Genomic DNA, 20,045 nt, shown 5'->3' on the forward strand with positions numbered 1-20,045 from the left:
CATATCTCATATTATTTGTCATTTCTATTATCAAGATAAAATTAATCATTTTATCTTATTTTGTTGAGTTTTTATTTTTCAATAGTTGACACTTTCCTTTTAAGAATAATATTAAACTAAACAAATAAAGAATGGACGTGATATTAAAAAATAATAGACAAGTAAAACGGGGCGAGAAGTAATAAAAATGACCGTTCGTTGTGATTCATGCGGAAGTCTCCGAGTCTTTGAAATTGTCAATTTCAACTATAAGCTATAAAAGTAATTCCAAACGTGCGCTCACTCAACCAGTGCTCGCCGGCCGGCAACGAACTTCCATACTTGCTGAAAGAAGTAATTCCAGAAAGTTCCATTGATTTATTAAGCTTTATAATTTTGATTCTGAATGCTCTTTCTTTATGTGATGATTAGAGGTGATTTTTAAAAAAATATAGATTGAGAAATGGGGAACAAGAGAGTGATGTTACCGGCGAGTGAAGTTGACTTGACGGCGGTGAAGTACATACCAGAGAATATTCAAGGTTTCGGTTTTATCTTGAATGTGATATACCATTTGATTGAATTTTTGTTGTTACGATTGAACTATGTTTGCAATTTGTTCTTTCGGCAGCTCCACATTTGACTGGTTTCTGGTTGAAGTTGTTTGTGAAGTTCGTTGAAGCACCGGGTGTTGGATCTTTGATCATGAATCACCTTAAGAATGAAAACAAAATTGAAGAGGTTTGATTAAGTAATTTTGTATTTATATGCAATTTACTTCCTGTTGTGAATATGCATGAAATAGTTAACTAAAGACTGAAGAAGATATATTCATGATTGACAGAAGCTGAAGTACACCGTCATACCGGAGGGTCCTATGTTTAAACCTGAATTTCCTCCTCAAGGTTCATTCTTAAGCTAAGATATCAACTCGCTCTAAATTTGGGTATTTCCGTTAGAAATGAAATAGAAAGGTGCTTTATTGTGTTATATCCTCCCTTGACTTTGTTGGAATTACCTCCATTTTCACTTGAATGAACACTTTGCAAGTAAAGAATCAAAGGGAATAGACATGTTTAAACACCCAATGTGATTTAATTTTTATTTATTTTTAGTTATATTGTTGTACAATGTTCTCTTTATTGGAATACTCAAAGGGATAACGGAAGATCTGGAAATTCAATCTTGGCAACCAAGTTCTGTATTCCGACAAAGGCGGCATAGTGAGATCTTCCCTATTCATATTGGTGATGATAAAATTGTTTAAATTGATGCATCACATGGATGCAAAAGATGTATATGTGTATGTATGACCGTGTGCATCCACACACACAGAGATAAACATGTGGAACCTGGCATCACATGTCGATTGTGGCCTTCTTATTAAAAGCCTAGATGACAATGTTTACCTTGCCATGTTACAAAATTCTATACTTGGCACTAATTCAGTTACAATTTTCTGACTGTTGTAGAGCCAGAACCTGCTGTTGTAAGCCTGGAAGAAGACGTGAGGCCTGAAGACCGGGTTGGGCTAGCCTTGAAGTATCTTCCAGAATATGATCCGGCTAGCAATTGGAGTGGTGATTCAAGTGCACCATTCCGCTATTGGAAAATTCGTGATTATGCATATGCATACAGATCTAAGTTTACAACTCCATCTATGGAAAGGCACTTCTATGGTTGCTTGGTTTTTGTTTCTCTCTTCTAGTCTCTAGGATGAGAAGTTATTCCTTGTATTACAGGTTGCAGAGCGCTTCATCTCAGCCATTGAGGAGTTCAATAGTAAAAATCCTGCAGCACCACTATTAATTTCTTTTGACCCTGATGAATTAAGAAAGCAAGCTGCTGCTTCTACACAAAGATTTGAACAAGGTATTCTGATATTTACATCTTTCCCATGCTGTATACATGGGTGAACTGTAACGAAATAATACTCCAAAATTTATCAACATGAAAACTGTTCTCAGTCAGAATAATATTTTTCTGAGTGGGGATTATGCAGGAAACCCATTGTCAATATTGGATGGGACCTTCATGGCAATTAAAGATGACATAGATTGCTATCCCCATCCTTCAAAGGGTATATATTTTATTTTCATCTTCCACTGAGCCCTATTTCCAGATTTAATTATATACTTGGTGCAAACAGGAGCAACTACATGGATGCATGAGGTTCGTGAGGTAACGAAGGATGCTGTTTCTGTTTCAAGATTACGAAGTTGTGGCACAATTTTGGTTGGAAAGGCGAACATGCATGAGTTGGGCTTGGGCACCACTGGAAACAATGCAAACTATGGGTATATATTTTACATATTCTTTTGTAGAAAGGCTTTGTGCACATGAAGGCAGTCCTCAAACAGTTCCTTTCTGTTTCAGATGTAACGCTAGCATTTACAGACTTCCTTCACAGTGACCTATAATAATTGCTTCCTAAAATGTTTACATCCTGAGGTGGAAAACTCTAGAGTTGTTTATTAGTTGTTTTGAACATACTTTAGCGTCTCTTCCCTATAACTTCCAAGTTAAAAATCTCTCTGTGACAGGACTACACGAAATCCACATGATCCAGAGAGGTATACAGGAGGGTCTTCCTCAGGCCCTGCAGCTATTGTGGCTTCGGGACTGTGTTCTGCAGCTTTAGGGACAGATGGAGGAGGTTGTACACCTACACATGTCAAACTGAAGAATTCGCTTATTCAATCTTCATAAAACAGTATTTTATTGATGCTTGATTTAATGTGTAAGGACAGGTTCAGTTCGGATTCCTTCTTCCCTTTGTGGTGTTGTAGGTTTGAAGTCAACATATGGTCGAACTGACATGACAGGGTGAGCTCATCCTTCATTTGTACATGTGCCTTATGATATGTCTTTCTCCCTAACAGATCTTCCAACTGTATAGCCATCATTCTTGTTCCTCTTTTGTCAACCATTAATTTTTTTTTCTTGCATTTATCCTGCATCTTCATTTAGGAGGTTGTGGTTCATATATGCATGTGTATACATTAGTCTAGGACATCAACCTTTTATCTATAGTGATGATAGACCATCTCAAATTGGATTTGGTTATCTCAACAGATCTTTTTATGATTCAAGACAATGTTCACACTTTTTCACAATAACATCATTTTAGTAGCCGAAAGATGATATTATGATCATAAGTTATGCTATTTCCCGTCTACCACATTAGTATCACTTCAAATCTTTATAACTCCAGTGAGGATACTTAATGTGAAGTTTTATTTTGATGTAGCATCTCATAGGTTGCTTGCCTGTGTAAATGATTGGATGAACTTGAGTTATCGAGATAAAGAAATGAAGAAACTGTAGCTATCCAGAATGAAAAATGAAACTTTAGTTATCAGGGTAAAGATAAAAGAATTGAATTAGAAACTTATTTAGTTATAATTGTACAAAGATAATATGGATGTATATACCTTTATCAATAATATTGAAGATCAATGCTTAGGATGTAGCTTGAAATTACTGTTGGTTGGCTGCAAGAATTCCAAACTCAGTGAATTTCCATAGGCTGTGACTGATTTTGATGCTTATAGGGCTTAGTACACAATTTGAATATGGAAATATGTGTCCAAGCTTATCAGAAAAGTAATGACAGACAAATGATCTTCAATGATAAGACGAATCCATATAGATTTTCTTAAGTTGGAGAGATGAGTGATTCTGGTCAAGTGACTAGTGATTTCCACTTATGCATCGCCTTTGGTCAATTTAATTGCATCAAACCTATTATCTCTTGTACCTTCTTATTATTAAGTCAGTTGTGCATAGACATTCAATGTTCATGGTGTTCCAAATGGTTCTTTTTTCATGTTAAGGAAGAAAGTTCTCTTGCAGGATGGGGCAGATTCACTATAGCCTCTCTTTTATTTATCCAGGTCATTATGTGATGATGGAACGGTAGAAATAATTGGACCAATAGCCACAACAGTTGAGGACACCATACTTGTGTAAGTTATCATGGGCTTGAATATTGAGAATATGCTTACTCTTAAACATTATTAAACGAATGTTAGAATGACCTGGCCTCATTTTCCTATCATAAATCTGCTTGCTGATGGTAAAGAACAAACAAAAAGAATCTTATTATTGAGGAAAAGGAATGAGAATAATAGAGGTATGCAAAAAGATGTGGAATGATTATTCAACCATCTTGTCAGACCATATAAAAGAACTATAAGTGCATTCTGGAAATTTAGAATTGCATACCTCATTTAGATTTATCAATCAGACGCAAACAGTTAAATCTTGTCCAAGGACCAGTAATCCCATCAAGTGCCCGACTGTCAATTTCTAATTAGCAGTACTGTACAAAGAACCACTAGGATGCACAATGTGTTGTATGCGTAAATTCTAATAGCTGCTAAACCAGTGAAAGTACTTCTTGATTATTAGCATGAGATTGACAAGACAATCGGACAATCAGATTGCATAGCCAGCAAACTCAGTCAGTTTTACCTGGTATATAGTAGGAGGATTTAGATATTCTAATGATCTGGAGAAAATGCTAGTACAGAGTTATCCTTCCTCCTAAATGGTTGATTTTATGTGTATTTTTGTCAAGTATGCCTGGTAACTATGTCATGATATGTCTTCCCGTACCAGTTAATGTACTTTACCTGTTCCACCAACAAGTTCTTGCTTTAATAGCTTTATTCGTCTCACTTTTGTTTTAAATAAATTTACGATCGAAGTTGCACTAGGGAATTGCAGTGTGATTTGTTGATATCTTACTGCATTAGGTATGCAGCAATTTTGGGGCCCTCTCCTGCTGATAGAATCTCTTTGAGACCGGTAAGGTTGGAAACCACCAAAGAATGCGTATTCTTCTGATCTATTCATCCTTTTTATTCATTGTGTTACTTTTTAGAACTACCTTTCTAGTGAACAGGATAACCTGAAACATCATGTACATGTTTAGTACATCTAAAAACTGTGTTATTAGTTTCAATCTCTCCAGCAGACTCTAAGCATATCACATTCATCTTATTAATTTTGGACATAATTGTGGATCAGAAGTTCTGTCTGTAATTTAATCATCTGTCTCTATTTCTTTCAGTCCCTCCCTTGTGTACCTAATTTCCCCTCACGAGAGAGCTCGCGATCTCTGGAATCACTGCGCCTTGGAAAATATACAGAGGTGACTACACTGTTGTGCACTGAATTTTTTTTTGTTATGACCATTATTTCTTTGATAATCTCATAGCAACTTCCTCTTGTAGTGGTTTAATGATGTCTTCTCAACTGATATATCTGACAAGTGTGAGAATGTTCTCAGTCAACTATCAGAAAAGCATGGATGCAAAGTATGCCTATTTCTATTATTACATTCTCCATTGCTTTATCTTGGACTTTGGCTGGTGAATCTCCTAGCTTTGGTTTAGAATTATTGGAACAATTAGCATCAATATTATGAGTATCTATCATTCTACAAGATTGTTAGTACGTCTAATATTTTTCTTTATCTCGTGGTTGAAGACTGTAGAGATTGTAATACCAGAGTTGCATGAGATGCGCATTGCTCATATTGTTTCTATTGGGTCTGAATCATTGTGCTCACTGAATCCAGACTGTGGTGACGGGTACACAATTTCTCTTTGAATATTCTAGTACATCACATGTCTTCTTACTAGATCTCAATGTCTTATTGAGAGCAACTTCAGACTATTTCCTGATATCATCTTTGTTATCTGTTTTCTTCTTCTTTTTCTGTCACCAGGAGAGGAGCAAGATTGACATATGATACTCGTACAAATCTGGCATTTTTTCGTTCATTTACTGCAGCAGATTATGTTGCTGCTCAGCGGCTTAGGTGAGACATGTTGTTTCTTAAGCTACCTGCACTAAAGCAATCTAACCTAGTCATGAATTTCTTTCAGACTCCATCTGAGAATTGGTCTGATGTTATTGTTGTCATCTGAGAACTGATTTATTGATTTAGCAATATGGTGGCATGTGAAATGACTGAAAACGTCACATAGTTGTATCTTACCTTAGGTTTACTTTTACACTTAATTACTTGCCAAGACTTTTAAGTTGATGACTTTGGAACCTATCAACAATGTTGTTAAAAGAATTCAGATACATTCCAATCCAAGCATATGACTTGATAAGATATGGTGGAGTGTTTGATATGCTGAAAGTAATGCTTCATTCAGAAAACAGGATGGGATGTTGAAAAGGAGAAAATGTTCTAGGACTATTGTCTTCTAATTTCTGTGTTGTTCAGTAGTTATGTATATTCTTTTATGCTTGGTTTGTGCATGTACTCTGTAATGCTAACCTTTCCAATTAGTGTCGTATGCATTTCTTACAGATACAAACAGAAACGGATCTTTCAGAAGTACAAGAAACATGATTGACATAGCTCTTGTCTGGTTTCTTGCAGGCGGAGGTTAATGTATTTCCATATGGAGATTTTCAAGAAGGTGGATATCATTGTGACACCTACAACTGGGTACGTCAAGGACTTACATACATTCACCAAGGCTTACTCTATTCCAGTTATTGGACATATTTTCTCATTTTTTTCATGTGCGCACATTTAGTCACTCATCTTTCTCAAACTATTCCCCTCTTCTGAATTTACAAAAAAAAAAAATCAGTAGAGTTAGAAGTATTCAAATCCATAAATTCACTATGAAATAAAGCCGGAACCAATTTGAGGGCACAAAGCCAACCTTATTTTTTTTGATTGGCCTAATTCCAATATAATAGGTATTTATCAGTGCAAGTCAGCTGAACACCGTGATTGATGAGTGGGTAGGTGGCGGGCCACCCTTCTGAAAGGTTTTTCCTTCTCTTTTTGTTTCCCCCCTTCTTTTAGTTGGTGGGACTTCTGGACCTGATATAATATTCTTAGAGATGAAGTGGTCACGTGACTGACTTGTTAATGTAGATATCTAAAACATTAAATGGCTAGTCCAAATGTGTAGACGGTAGATTAGTTAGCTGATACATGTCAAAGTTAGATTTTGTGACATCCTGAGCTTGTGTGCATTGGCAGGAATATTCCTATCACCATTTCTGATACTTCCTTCTTTTTCAGCATGACAGCACCCAGAATTCCACCAAGTGCTCTTAAAGTTGGGGAGACTGATTTGCAAGTTTCAGGTTTTTCCCTTAGTCACCTCTTACCAGATATCATCAACTATGGAGTTAGTTGGAACTATACAAAGGCTGTTTCTCTACTATTTGTATTCATGTATTCTATATTTCAGGAAATCTTATGCGGTTTATTATAACCGCAAATCTTCTGGGACTTCCTGCTGTTACTGTTCCTGTAAGTTGCAACAGCTTTCTTCTTTATCCAGGGTAGTTAGTTGACCGGTGATCATTAAGGAATTAACCATTTCTGTGGAAGTAAAGGCAAGATTATATATCGACTCCACTTCAAAAATAAAAAAAACTTAATCCCCTGCAGAAGCGTATTTCAGCCTAGATTTCCTTTAAATGATCCATAATGTAGGATTTGTTGGTCACATTCAAAATGAGGTATATTCAGGTAGTACAACAATGGTAGTTATCGCTATCTCATGTCAGTGAGTTACATGCTCAGGTTGGTTATGACAAGCAAGGGCTTCCCATAGGTATGCAACTCATTGGCCGACCCTGGTGTGAAGCTTCCATTTTGCGCTTAGCTGCTGCAATTGAGGTAATTGTCCATTCAGCCAAGATGAATGAAAGCAACTACTATTCATTCAAAGCTCCAAACGGATAATGACCCCTATGCAGAAATGACTTCCAATAACAAAGCATAACATTGCTCTTTTTCAGGAAACTTGTGCTGAGCCCAAGAAGAAGCCACTGCAATATTATGACATTTTGAAAGGGAACTAGAAATCAAGCTTGCTTACGTCAATGGGAGCCCTGGGTAAACGGTAAGGTTAGTCGTGAAGCTTAAAAAGACGTGGATTCATTTATCAAGATTTTGGTTATTCATAGAAACCATCTCACATTCTCAGGTTGGTTATTGGGCATCGATGGTGTCAAAACCATTCATTTTGAATCTTTAAACAGGTCTTTTAATGAAAACTTTACATGGTATAGCAGAGATGTTCTATGTATTTAATTTTCATAGCTTTACTTTAAAAGAATGACGTTTTACAACTACAGTTTACTCTTTCAATCATCTCTCCTCTTTCGCTCTCCTTTCAGAAATTAGATACTCACTCTATCCAAGAAGGGAAATGATTCTTGGTTTTATAAAGTGGACAACTATTGTTAAATATATTTTTTTAGCCGCACAAGTATTGCTACAGGGAGGTAGTAAAAGATACTCTTTCCGTTTCGCAAAAATGACTTGATTTAACTTGACACATAGTTTAATAATATAAAGAAGACTTTTGAATCATGTGGTACTAAATTAAAGTAGGTTAAATGTACAAAATTGTTCTTTGATCTTGTAGCATTAAACATGTCACGTGAAATTAAAATGTTACCAAAAAAAAAAGATCATTTTTTTTAAACAGATTAAAATAAATTTTTTGAATCGGAGGGAATATTAGTTTCACCATTTTATTTGACTTATTTTGATTTGGCAAGGTAAGAAAGTAAAAAAATATTTTAAAAAATTTTATGTCTAAAATTAAAAATATGTCAAATATTATCTTTTTCAAAAGAACCAAAAAGAAAAATAGATGTAATGATTGAAACCATATTGAAGTTTATTGATTTGGTTTATTAGTTATAGATTTATGGAGATGCTAAATTGTTATAGAATTATTAAGATATCGGTTTATTGGTTATTGATTTATTAGTTTTTGATTGTTATCAATTTAACCGTTAAAATTTTAGACACAAAAATTATTGAGAATCACTTAGAAACAAGATGACAAATCAAATAAACCATGCAGATGAGTATACAAGTTACATCTTACAAATACTTACATGTAGAATAACAAAGTGTTTGAGACAATAAAAGATAAAAGTAGGAAATCAAACTTTAAGTCAAAGTATTTATATACAAAATGGTATAAATATAATTATTTAATTTACTCTATCGTTTAACCCGTTAAGAAAAAACTTCAAACCATTAACCGATAATTCAATAACAAAAGAATTAAAAACGTTAAATCAATAATCCAACACTGATAAACCAATAAAAAAAATTTATTTCGAGTTATCAGTTGGTCGATTTTGAACAATTTAATTGACATAGTACATTTATCATTTTATCTGTATTAATTATGATATGTATAAATTAAAATTTTACAATTTTTAAAATGTTCTAACTTTTTAAAAATTAATTAATTAATTAAAAATATTAAAAATAAAAAAAATTGTTCTTTTTTAATTTGTCAAAAGAAACATCTAACTTTTTAAAAATTAATTAATTAATTAAAAATATTATAAATAAAAAAGTGTATTCTTTTTTAATTTGTCAAAAGACACGAGTAAGAAAAAATTAGAGAAAAAGTTAGGGATCGATGAAGTACTTTCCCATAAGAAAATGTGGGCTTTAATACGCAATAAATGGCAACTAACTTGGTTGTTGTCAATATTGAATGCCAATATTGCGTAAAGGTACATATATTTTTGGTCGCTGTTGACCAGGAGGACCCCATTGTCCTACGGTAGTTATTTTTCATATGTGAATTAAATAAAATTTGTTTTAGTGTAATAGGCCATAAATTACACGTGAAAGGTAAATTATATTAGTAAATTTTTAATATTGAATTTGATTCAAAAAATATGTGAAAGACTTCAAACATAAGAACGTCTAGTTGATAGATCTTCTGTTCAGTCAATCAATCAATTTCTTGCTAATAGAGACATCATTTTCAATTCATAAAAATATAACTCATTCGATTTGCTCTCAATTAGTTAGGTAGGTAGGAAATACGAGTTATTTTGTAATGTATATTATCTTATAGAAAAATCGATTCTATTTAAATTTCATATGTAACATAATTTCTTATAAAAAAATTATGTAACACAAATTAACTCACAGAAAATTTAACAAAACAATAAAATTAAAATATTTTTTATTTTGTTTCTATTTGATATTGTTACGATAAATAAAGGAACAACTCGTATTAGTTTAGTTTGATAATTAATCAAATTATCAAAGGACAGACCAAATTTTTTTTTGAACTTTTCTATCTCTTTTCACAAAAACAATGCATAATGACAATATTTTTCCTATTTTACTCTTTAAAGTTATTAACTTTGAAAGTATATATTTGTTCAACATAAAAAAAAAATTAAGTAATCAATTCATATTTATTGATTATATTAGTTAATTAAAGTAAATTAATTTATATTTATTTATTAAAAATTTAAGAAAACACTAAATAAAAATAAAATAGTAAAGTAACTTAATTTTTTAAAGAAAGTAAAAATTTAAATAATGACAACTGTTGTAAAACTAAAGAAAAATAAGACATGAAATTTAAAAGATGATAACAATAGAAATAGATAGAAAAGAGATGAAAATTTTTCTTTTTCAAGCATTCACCAGCCTTCAAAGTGTATACAACATGAACTCTTATGCCTCTATTTACAGTGTAACAATAGAGACATACAAAAGATTAATCATACATATAACATTAATATGAATATAATGAAGATGTTATGAAAGTGAAAGGTTATAAAAGTAATAGTTATAAAGTTGAAGGTTATGATTATCTTTATAATGAAAGAAAGTAATAGAAATAATAAATAAGTAATTTTTTAATGTAATAAACACTGACGATATAATATTTTATAACAACAATTAAGTATTTGTAAGGGGGAGATTACGAAGTATTAGTTTAATTCACCCCTTTATGATCGTGGCCAATCCCAACCTAAAATTGTCATATCCCTCCTAGGAAAAGTCAAAAGCATCAATATCATAGAGATATTATTGAGAAAACCACCAAAATCGTTGAAATTGATGTTACACTTACTTTTTTTCGTTTTATGTGATCTCGTTTGATTTGATATTTCCTATATTCAGTATTATTTATCATGATTTTTATTTTTAAAGTTAAATTATAAAAATTTTAACTAACAATTTAAGATATATTTTTCAATCATATTCATATGCAAAAAATTATAATTTATAATACTTTTTATATAGTTTTAGAATATCTAATTTTTCGTTTAAAATATCAAATTATTGTAATCTAATTTATCTTTAAAAATTAGTCAAATTTACAACAGTTGTCAACATGACAAATAATTCCGAACGGAGGGATTATGATATTAATTTTTTATATTTTTCGTAAAAAATATTTTTTTCATATTCAACATATTTTCACTGTAAAATAAATCAATAGCCTACTGTAATATCTTTTGACTTGACATGATTTTTTTTAATTTAAGAGAATTTACAATTAAAATAATATTTTAGATGTTCATAAAAAAAAAAGAAATTATAATTAAATTGTTTTTATAAGGTGACCTTTATTTCGACGGATTAAAAAACCACAAAAATAAAATAGGATAGAGGGACTATATATATATCCCGCACCCCTAGTTGTCAACAGGTTTATTTGAACAGCCAATTGGGTTTGGTTACTCGTAAATTTTAAACGTGCAGTCACTTGAGCACGTTTTCATTAACCAGTGCTCGCTGGCCCGGCGACGAGCTTCGGTTCTTGCTGAAAGCATTTACTTATTGTTGTGTGTGATAAGTTCCGTAGTATTGTATATGATTTTCTTGATTTTTATGTATCTTTATTTGTGTGATCATGATTATGGTGAATTATTGATAGATTGAGTTACTGTATCAAGAAAATGGGGAACAAGCGTGTGATGCTACCGGCGAGTGAAATTGACTTGACGGCGGTGAAGTACATACCGGAGAATATTCAAGGTTTCAATTCTTTGTATCTTTATGTGAGATATATAGTACTTAGTACTATTATGTATTGTTTCGAGTAGATTGATGTAAATTTTTCTTTGAAGCTCCACATTTGACTGGTTTCTGGTTCAAGTTCTTTCTGAACCTGGCTGAAGTACCGGGTATTGGATCTTTGATTGTGAATCGCCTCAAGAATGATAACAAATTCGACGAGGTTTGTTTCTTGATATTGTATTTGTATGCAATTTACTTTTTGGACTGAGAAAGATTTATTCATGAATGACAGAAGCTGAAGTACACCGTCATACCGGAGTACCCTATGTTTAAACCGGAATTTCCTCCTCAAGGTTTATTCTTAAACTACTATATCAAATCTCTCTCTCAAATCAATCAATTTAAATATTTCCATTAGCAATGAAATAGGAAGGTACTTCTTTGTATTTTATCCTCCCCTGACAAAAGAACAGATTTACAAGTCACAAGTTTATGGAACAAAGGGTAGATTTAAACATCCTGTGTATTCGTTTTTATTTATTTTGTACAAGGTTCTCTTTATTTGGAAAACTTAAAGGGTGGACAAAGATGTGTGTTTATTAGTGGGTTAGAGTCACACTTTGGTTGGGGAATGAGTTGGTGGTTTTATTATATTGACTAGGGCAATCTTCCCTCATGAGCTAACTTTTGGATTTAGTCAGGTTTAGGTGCCAAATCCATGGTATCCGAACTAGGTCCATTTCCGTATGTGGACTTGGGCAATCCAAGCTCGTGCGGTAGCTTTTGTGATCGAGTTAGGCCAAAGTCTCATATATTTACAATCTTGGCAACCAACTTCCGGATTCCAACAAAGGTCAATTTTGACCAGGTAAATTAGAGTTACCCGACGGCCAACACCTAGTAGAATGTAACAAGTAGTACATGGATTAGTAGATGCACACAAGTTGACCAGGTCAATTCTTTCTTCTTAGTTGTGGGATTTGTGGCTGCTCTACTTGTGCGACTGTGCTGTGGTAAGAAAATAGTGAGATCTTCCATATTCATATTGATGTTGATAAGACTTGTTAAAATTGATGGCATCAATATGGATGCAAAAGATGTATATATGTGTGTGTGACTTTGTGCGTGCACACATATAAAAATGTTGAACCAAGTATTATATGTCAATGGTGACCTCCTTAGAAAAAAAAAATTAAGAAAAGGATGCCAGTGTTGACATTGCCATGATGCAAAGTGTTGTTGCATAATTGGCACTAATTCAGTTTGAATTTTCTGACTGTAGAGCCAGAACCTGCTGTTGTCAGCATCGAAGAAGACGCGAAGCCTGAAGACCGGGTTGAGCTAGCCTTAAAGTGTCTTCCAGAATATGATCCAGCTAGCAATTGGAGTGGTGATACAACCACATCATTTCGCTATTGGAAGATTCGTGATTATGCATATGCATACAGATCTAAGTTTACAACTCCATCGATGGCAAGACACTTCTATGGTTACTTGGTTTTTGTTTGTGTCTTCTAATCTCTAGGATGAGAAGTTTTTCCTTGTGTTGCAGGTTGCAGAGCGCTTCATCTCAGCTATTGAGGAGTTCAACAATAAGAATCCCACAACCCCACTATTAATTTCTTTTGACCCTGACGATGTTAGAAAGCAAGCTGCTGCTTCTACACAGAGATTTGAACAAGGTATTCTGATATTTACATGTTTACCTTGCTGTACTCTTCGTTGAATGGTAAGTAAATAATACTCCAAAATTTATCGTACTTGCAAACTGTAGTCAGTCAAAATAATATTTTCGTACTGTGGAGAATGCAGGGAATCCACTCTCAATCTTGGATGGGATTTTCATGGCAATCAAAGACGACATAGATTGCTATTCTCACCCATCAAAGGGTACGTATTTTAGTTTTCATCTTCGGCCTAGCCCTATTCCCAGATTTAGTTATATGCTTGGTGCAAACAGGAGCAACTACATGGATGCATGAGGTTCGTGAGGTAAAGAAGGATGCTGTTTCTGTGTCAAGATTACGCAGTTGTGGAGCAATTTTGGTTGGAAAGGCGAACATGCATGAGTTGGGATTGGGTACTACTGGAAATAACGCAAACTATGGGTATGTATTTACGTATTCTTTTGTGGAAAGGCTTTGTGTACAGGAAATGCTAAATTGCATTTAACCCTTTCTAAGGCAGTCCTCAGATATTTCCTTTCTGTTTTAAATGTAACACTAGCATTCACAGGATTCCTTCACAGTAACCTTTAACAATTGCTTCCTAAAATGTTTATATCCTCAGGTGGTATGCTCTACAGTTGTTTATTAGTTGTTGCGAAAATACTTTTGCTTCTCTGCCCTTTTTCTTATCGAGTTAAAAATCTCTGTGACAGGACTACACGGAACCCACACGATCCAGATAGGTACACAGGTGGCTCTTCCTCCGGCCCTGCAGCTATTGTGGCTTTGGGATTGTGTTCTGCTGCTTTGGGGACGGATGGAGGAGGTTGTACATTTATTCCATGTCAAACTGAAGAATCCACTTATTCAATCTTCATAAACAATATTTTATTGATGCTTGATTTAATGTGTAAGGACAGGTTCAGTTCGGATTCCTTCTTCCCTTTGTGGTGTTGTGGGATTAAAGTCAACATATGGTCGAACTGACATGACCGGGTGAGCTCGTCCTACACTTGTACATGTCGCTTATGATATATTTTTCTCACTAACAGATCTTCCAACTGTATAACCATTATTCTTATTCCTCTTTCGTCAACCATCAATATTTCTTGCATTTATTCTGCCTATTCGTTTAGGAGCTTGTGGTTCATATATGCAAGTGTGTACATTAGTCTAAAATGTGCTTCAATCTTTTATGTATAGTGATGATAGACCATCTCAAATTGGATTTATTATCTCTCCAGATCAATCTTTTATGTATAGTGATGATAGACCATCTCAAATTGGATTTATTATCTCTCTAGATCTTTGTATTAGTCAAAATAATGTTCTCAATTTTTTTTATTAAGGATGTCCAAGAATAATTGTGTGTCGCTGTCAAAATAATAATAAAAAAATTGTGATATTTGGGGTTTGAAAGCAGAACTCCTTCAGTCATATAGACACCTATTACCACTGCGCCAAAGACATAACTTCTGTTAATGGTGTCCAACTTTAAATATATATCCTTTAAATGTAGAATTTGACATAGGTGTCCAATTGGAGGTGGCTGTGGCTACGCCACTGTTCATAACTTATGCTATTTTCCATCTTACCACATTAATATTGCCTCAAATCTTTATAAATCCAATAAGGATACTTTCTGAGAAGCTTTATTTTGATGTAGCATCTCATAGGTTGCTTGCCTATGCTAAGGATTGGATATAAAACTTTAGCTATCAAGATAAAGAAATGAAGTAACTCTAGTTATTTAGAATAAAATTTAGTTATCAAAGTAAATAATTGAATACGGAACTTATATAGTTGTCACTTTGCCAGGTTACATTTTATTAGTCCAAATTAATCTAAGATAATATGGATGTATATACCTTTGTCAATAATATGGAGATCAATATCAAGAGCGGAGCTTGAAATTACTGTTGGTTGATTGCAAGAACTCCGAACTCAGTGAAGTTCCATAAGTTGTGACTGATTTTGATGCTTAAGCTTAGTACACAATTGGACTATGGAATAGTGCATCCAAACTTGTGAGAAAAGATTTCTACAGCCAAACAGGCTTCAATTATTTGACAAATCCATGTTGATTTTCTTAACTTGGAGAGATAAGTGATTTTGGTGAAATGATTAGTATTTCCACTTGTGCATTGCCTTCAGTCCGTTTAATAGTATCAAAGCTGTTATCACTTGTACCTTCTTATTATTAAGTTAGTTTTGGGTGCACAGACACTCAATCTTTACGGTGTTCCGAATGATTCTTTTTTCATGTAATGGGAGAAAATTGTCTTTCAGTATGGGGCAGGTTCACTATAGCCTCTGTTTTATTTATCCAGGTCATTATGTGGTGATGGAACAGTGGCAATTATTGGACCGATTGCTACAACAGTTGAGGACACCATACTTGTGTAAGTTGTCATGGGTTTGAATATGAGAATATGCTTAATCCTAAACATTTGTAATAAAGTAAATGACGTTGAAATTAGCTGGCCTAATTTTCCTCTTATAAATCTGCTTGCTGATGGTAAAGGACAAACTAAAAGAATCTTATTATTGAGGAAAGGAAATGAGAGTGATCGTGATATGCATAATTGCTTATAGATGTGGAATGATTGTTCAACCATCTTGTCATGTATGCCACGGAACTATGTCAGGATGAGTATTCCTGGACCTGTTAATGTTATTTACATGTTCTACTCAATAAGTTATTGCGTTGATAGCTTTATTGGTCTCACTTTTGTTTTAACTAAATTTTGGATCAAAGTTACACTAGGAAATTGCAATGTGATTTGTTCATATCCATTACTTTATCAGGTATGCAGCAATTTTGGGGTCCTCTCCCGCTGATAGAATCTCTTTGAGACCGGTAACCATCCCAAAAGGCTTATTCATCAGCTATATTATTAAAAGTCTGTATTTCTATTGAATGTTCTGCTTTCTTTCTTTTTCTTCATTGTAATACTTTGTAAAAGTAGCTTCTGGTGAACAGAATAACCTGAAACATCATTTACATGTTTAGAACATCTAAAAACCATGTTCGTAGTTTTAATCTCACCAGCAGACTCTAGATTCATTAAGATCACATTCATCTTGTTGATTTTGGACATCATGGTGGATCAAACATTCTGTTTCTGTAATTTATCATCTCCCTCTATTTCTTTCAGTCCCTCCCTTGTGTACCTAATTTCTCTTCACAAGAGAGCTTGCAATCTGTGGAATCGCTGCGCCTTGGAAAATATACAGAGGTGACCATACTTCTCACTGAAATAGTTTTTGTATTTGGATATTTTTATTTGATAATATCATGTCATCATCCTTTTACAGTGGTTTAATGATGTCTTCTCAATTGATATATCTGACAAGTGCGGGAATGTTCTCAGTCAGCTATCAGAAGAGCATGGATGCAGAGTAATTCTATTACCATTACTATGTTCTTCATTGCTTTATCTTGGACTTTGGCAGGTGTATCCTCTAGCTTTGGTTTAGAATTTCAGGAAACCATTAGCTGACAATATTGTGAGAATCTACCATTCTACATGTTAGTATGTCTAATATTTTTCTTTTTCTCATGGTACAAGATCGTAGAAATTGTAATACCAGAGTTGCATGAGATGCGCATAGCTCATGTTGTTTCTATTGGATCGGAAGCATTATGCGCACTGAATCCAGACTGTTGTGATGGGTAAACACTTCTATTTTGAATATTCTATTATCAAGTGTCTTCTTACTAGATCTCAATGTCTTGTTGGGAGCAGCTTCAACTTTTTTCATGATATCATCTTGGTTCCGTTTTTTTTTCCTTCAGGAAGGGAGAGAGATTGACATATGATACTCGCACCAATCTGACACTTTTTCGTTCATTTACAGCAGCAGACTATGTTGCTTCTCAGCGGCTTAGGTGAGACATATTGTTTCTTAAGCTACCTAAAGTACAAGAATCTAATCTTAGTCACGAATTTGCTTCAGAATCCAACTGAGAACCGTTTTATCGATTTAGAAATACGGTGGCATCTGAAATGACTGAAAGCGTTAGATAATTGTAGCTCACCATGGGTTGGATTTTTCACTTTATTAGTTGCCAAAACTTTTAAGTTGATAATTTTGGAAACCAGATACAATGCTGTTGAAAGAAGTCAGTTACGTTCCAAACCAAGTATATGACTTGATAAGATGTGGTGGAGTGTTTAACATCCTGAAAGACTGAAAGTAATGCTTTATACAAGAAACATGATTGACATAACTCTTGTCTGGGTTGTTGCAGGCGGAGGTTAATGTATTTCCATATGGAGATTTTCAAGAGGGTGGATATCATTGTGACACCAACAACTGGGTACGTCAAGGAAGTCTCTGGAAAGTGTGGAATTAACTTTCATATCCTTCACCAAGGCTTTCTTGTATTAATCACTCATCTTTTTCAAACTATTTCCCTGTTTTTTTTCCCGTTCTTTTTTGTTTCTCCCTTTCTTTTGCTTGGTCAGACTTCTGTGCCTGATATGATATTCTCAGAAATGGAAGTGGTCATGTGACTGACTTGTTAATCTAGATATCTAAAACATTTAATGGCAAGTCCAGTATGTGTAGACGGTAGATTAGGGTGTTGATACATGTCAAAGTTAGCTATATGACATACTGAGCTTGTGTGTCAGGAAGTCAATTGTTTTGTTGGAATAAATGCAGCAATGTTCCTAAACTTATTTCTTCTACTTCTGTCTTTTTCAGCATGACAGCACCCATAATTCCACCAAGTGCTCTTAAAGTTGGGGAGACTAATATGCAAGTTACAGGTTTTTCCCTTCACTCACCCCTTACCACATATCATCAACTATGGAGTTAGTTGAAATTATACCGATACTGTTTCTCTACTATTCTCGGACAGCTTACTGTTTTGAAGTTTCAGGTTAGATTTCTATTCATGTGATGATCTACTTTCAGGAAATCTTATGCGGTTCATTATAACAGCAAATCTTCTGGGACTTCCTGCAGTTACTGTCCCTGTAAGTTGTCTCACGGATCTGCATTTTGGTTTATCTGTCTTAAGGGGATGGGTTTTCATACAATTAAATTGTCTACCGAAAAGTCCTTGCCCTAATGTTTCGATAGTTTTCATAAAAATGTAGCAGCAGATATATTCCAAAAAGCTTTATCCCCTCAGAAGCATATTTTAGCCTACATCTTCCTTCAGATGATCCATAATGTAGGATTTGTTCATCACATTCAGAATGAGGTATACTCACCTTGTATAACAATGGTAGTTATCGTTATCTCATGTCGCTGAGTTACATGCTCAGGTTGGTTATGACAAGCAAGGGCTTCCCATAGGTATACAACTCATTGGCCGGCCCTGGTGTGAAGCTTCCATTTTGCGCTTGGCGGCTGCAATTGAGGTAATTGACCATTCAACCAAGATAAATGAGAGCAACTATGATTGATTCATAGTGTAAAATACATAATGATCCCTATGTAGAAATGACTTCCAATACCAGTACATATCGTTGCTCATTTTCAGGAAACTTGTGCTGAGCCCAAGAAGAAACCACTGCAATATTATGACATTCTGAAAGGGAACTAGAAATCAAGCTTAGCCTGCAGGAGCCCGGGGTAAACAGTAATGTGGATTATGAAGCTTTAAGAAGATGTGAATTCATTTATCAAGACTTTGGTGATTCATAGAAACCACCTTGAAAATTGAACGTACTGAGTTTGCGGTACCACTTTATGAAATAAAGCTGATGAAAAGGTTTTGGCTAATCAATACAACCATTTGCAATGCAAATAGAATCCAGAAACAGGTGATGCCCGCATAGTTGCAGTGAAATTGTTAAACCTTGTATAACAACATTATGTTCCTAAACCCCACAATATTTGATCTCGAAAGGGAGAAAATAAGAACACGAATTTCTAATTGACCCTGATATCAGCTGAAAGAAATCATGTTGCATAAGCCGAGACATTCTCTTGGCTACTCTGTGTACTTGAGTACTTATTCAACAGTCAATGCGAGAGTCTGGAAACATGTAGAAACTAATACTTGCCACATTCTTCATTTACATCAGAGTGAGCTCCTATTTACTCTGTGAAACTAGTAGCTGTAACTTCTGCTGGGTGACATGCATTCAGTGATTGTTGCAGTGAGGCTAATGATAAAAAGGTAATGTGTGCCTTGTGCAAGCAGTCCTCGACTATGGTGAGTTTGTCAGCAACAAAAACAACAATAGAACTCTGCATGCAACCCAGATACACACACAATGGTTTTTGCCAAGTAGCAACTCATCCTAACATTTTTAAACCAGATCATGCAGATTCAATAGAGAAATTTTGTACTGAATCTATAATCAGAAATAGCAAAGGTATGTCTGCACAGAGACAGAACACAACCAATAACTTGGAAGCAAATTAGTCCATATTTTAACATACTCCCTCCGTCCATTATTGTTTGTCATATTTCTATTTTTAAAGTCAAATTATAAGAACTATATATATTTTTTTTTATCATATTGATATTCAAGAAATTGCAATTTGTAGTACTTTCATATAGTTTTTGAATATCGATTTTTTTTGTTTAAAATATTGAATTAATATAATCTAATTTAACTTTAAAAATC

At 34.1% G+C, this 20,045-nt stretch overlaps 2 protein-coding genes across 7 annotated transcripts; both read left to right on the forward strand.

Annotated features, from left to right (window-relative positions):
* The first annotated feature begins 193 nt into the window (after window positions 1-193).
* LOC101243745 (fatty acid amide hydrolase) lies at window positions 194-8,125 on the forward strand. 5 transcript variants are annotated; one of them, XM_069289809.1, is made up of 22 exons: window positions 194-333; window positions 412-521; window positions 611-720; window positions 824-884; window positions 1,452-1,641; window positions 1,721-1,851; window positions 1,982-2,059; window positions 2,129-2,276; window positions 2,523-2,635; window positions 2,730-2,805; window positions 3,876-3,947; window positions 4,740-4,791; window positions 5,057-5,137; window positions 5,220-5,357; window positions 5,476-5,579; window positions 5,717-5,809; window positions 6,386-6,454; window positions 7,046-7,110; window positions 7,218-7,279; window positions 7,556-7,651; window positions 7,774-7,882; window positions 7,962-8,125. In XM_069289809.1, the coding sequence occupies exons 2-21, from the start codon at window positions 443-445 to the stop codon at window positions 7,834-7,836; spliced, it is 1,881 nt and encodes a 626-aa protein (XP_069145910.1). In that variant the 5' UTR covers window positions 194-333; window positions 412-442; the 3' UTR covers window positions 7,837-7,882; window positions 7,962-8,125. The 5 variants fall into 5 exon arrangements, with proteins under 5 accessions (XP_069145910.1, XP_069145915.1, XP_069145917.1 ...); XM_069289814.1 differs by having other exon boundaries at window positions 5,220-5,303; XM_069289816.1 differs by having other exon boundaries at window positions 5,220-5,303; window positions 7,774-7,877.
* Window positions 8,126-11,398: 3,273 nt separating this feature from the next.
* Window positions 11,399-19,468, forward strand: LOC101267850 (fatty acid amide hydrolase). Of its 2 annotated transcripts, none has more exons than XM_010316856.4 (21): window positions 11,399-11,618; window positions 11,700-11,800; window positions 11,893-12,002; window positions 12,075-12,135; window positions 13,065-13,255; window positions 13,335-13,464; window positions 13,595-13,672; window positions 13,743-13,890; window positions 14,163-14,275; window positions 14,370-14,445; window positions 15,780-15,851; window positions 16,258-16,309; window positions 16,608-16,688; window positions 16,768-16,851; window positions 17,022-17,125; window positions 17,249-17,341; window positions 17,705-17,773; window positions 18,163-18,227; window positions 18,376-18,437; window positions 18,732-18,827; window positions 18,950-19,468. In XM_010316856.4, the coding sequence occupies exons 2-21, from the start codon at window positions 11,722-11,724 to the stop codon at window positions 19,010-19,012; spliced, it is 1,827 nt and encodes a 608-aa protein (XP_010315158.1). In that variant the 5' UTR covers window positions 11,399-11,618; window positions 11,700-11,721; the 3' UTR covers window positions 19,013-19,468. The 2 variants fall into 2 exon arrangements, with proteins under 2 accessions (XP_010315158.1, XP_004230538.1); XM_004230490.4 differs by having other exon boundaries at window positions 11,447-11,607.
* Window positions 19,469-20,045: the final 577 nt, after the last annotated feature.

Source organism: Solanum lycopersicum, chromosome 1, assembly GCF_036512215.1.
Source record: "Solanum lycopersicum chromosome 1, SLM_r2.1".
Lineage (NCBI taxonomy): Eukaryota > Viridiplantae > Streptophyta > Magnoliopsida > Solanales > Solanaceae > Solanum > Solanum lycopersicum.

What these genes read in the sequence shown, in the direction of transcription:
- LOC101243745 (XM_069289809.1), top strand. Translation starts at nt 443, where the DNA reads ATGGGGAACAAGAGAGTGATGTTACCGGCGAGTGAAGTTGACTTGACG. An exon ending in GCCTTGGAAAATATACAGAG is followed by an intron (nt 5,138 to 5,219) that starts GTGACTACACTG and finishes TTCCTCTTGTAG; the next exon opens with TGGTTTAATGATGTCTTCTC. An exon ending in GACTGATTTGCAAGTTTCAG is followed by an intron (nt 7,111 to 7,217) that starts GTTTTTCCCTTA and finishes TCTATATTTCAG; the next exon opens with GAAATCTTATGCGGTTTATT.
- LOC101267850 (XM_010316856.4), top strand. Translation starts at nt 11,722, where the DNA reads ATGGGGAACAAGCGTGTGATGCTACCGGCGAGTGAAATTGACTTGACG. An exon ending in ACCGGAATTTCCTCCTCAAG is followed by an intron (nt 12,136 to 13,064) that starts GTTTATTCTTAA and finishes TTCTGACTGTAG; the next exon opens with AGCCAGAACCTGCTGTTGTC. An exon ending in GGTCGAACTGACATGACCGG is followed by an intron (nt 14,446 to 15,779) that starts GTGAGCTCGTCC and finishes TTATTTATCCAG; the next exon opens with GTCATTATGTGGTGATGGAA.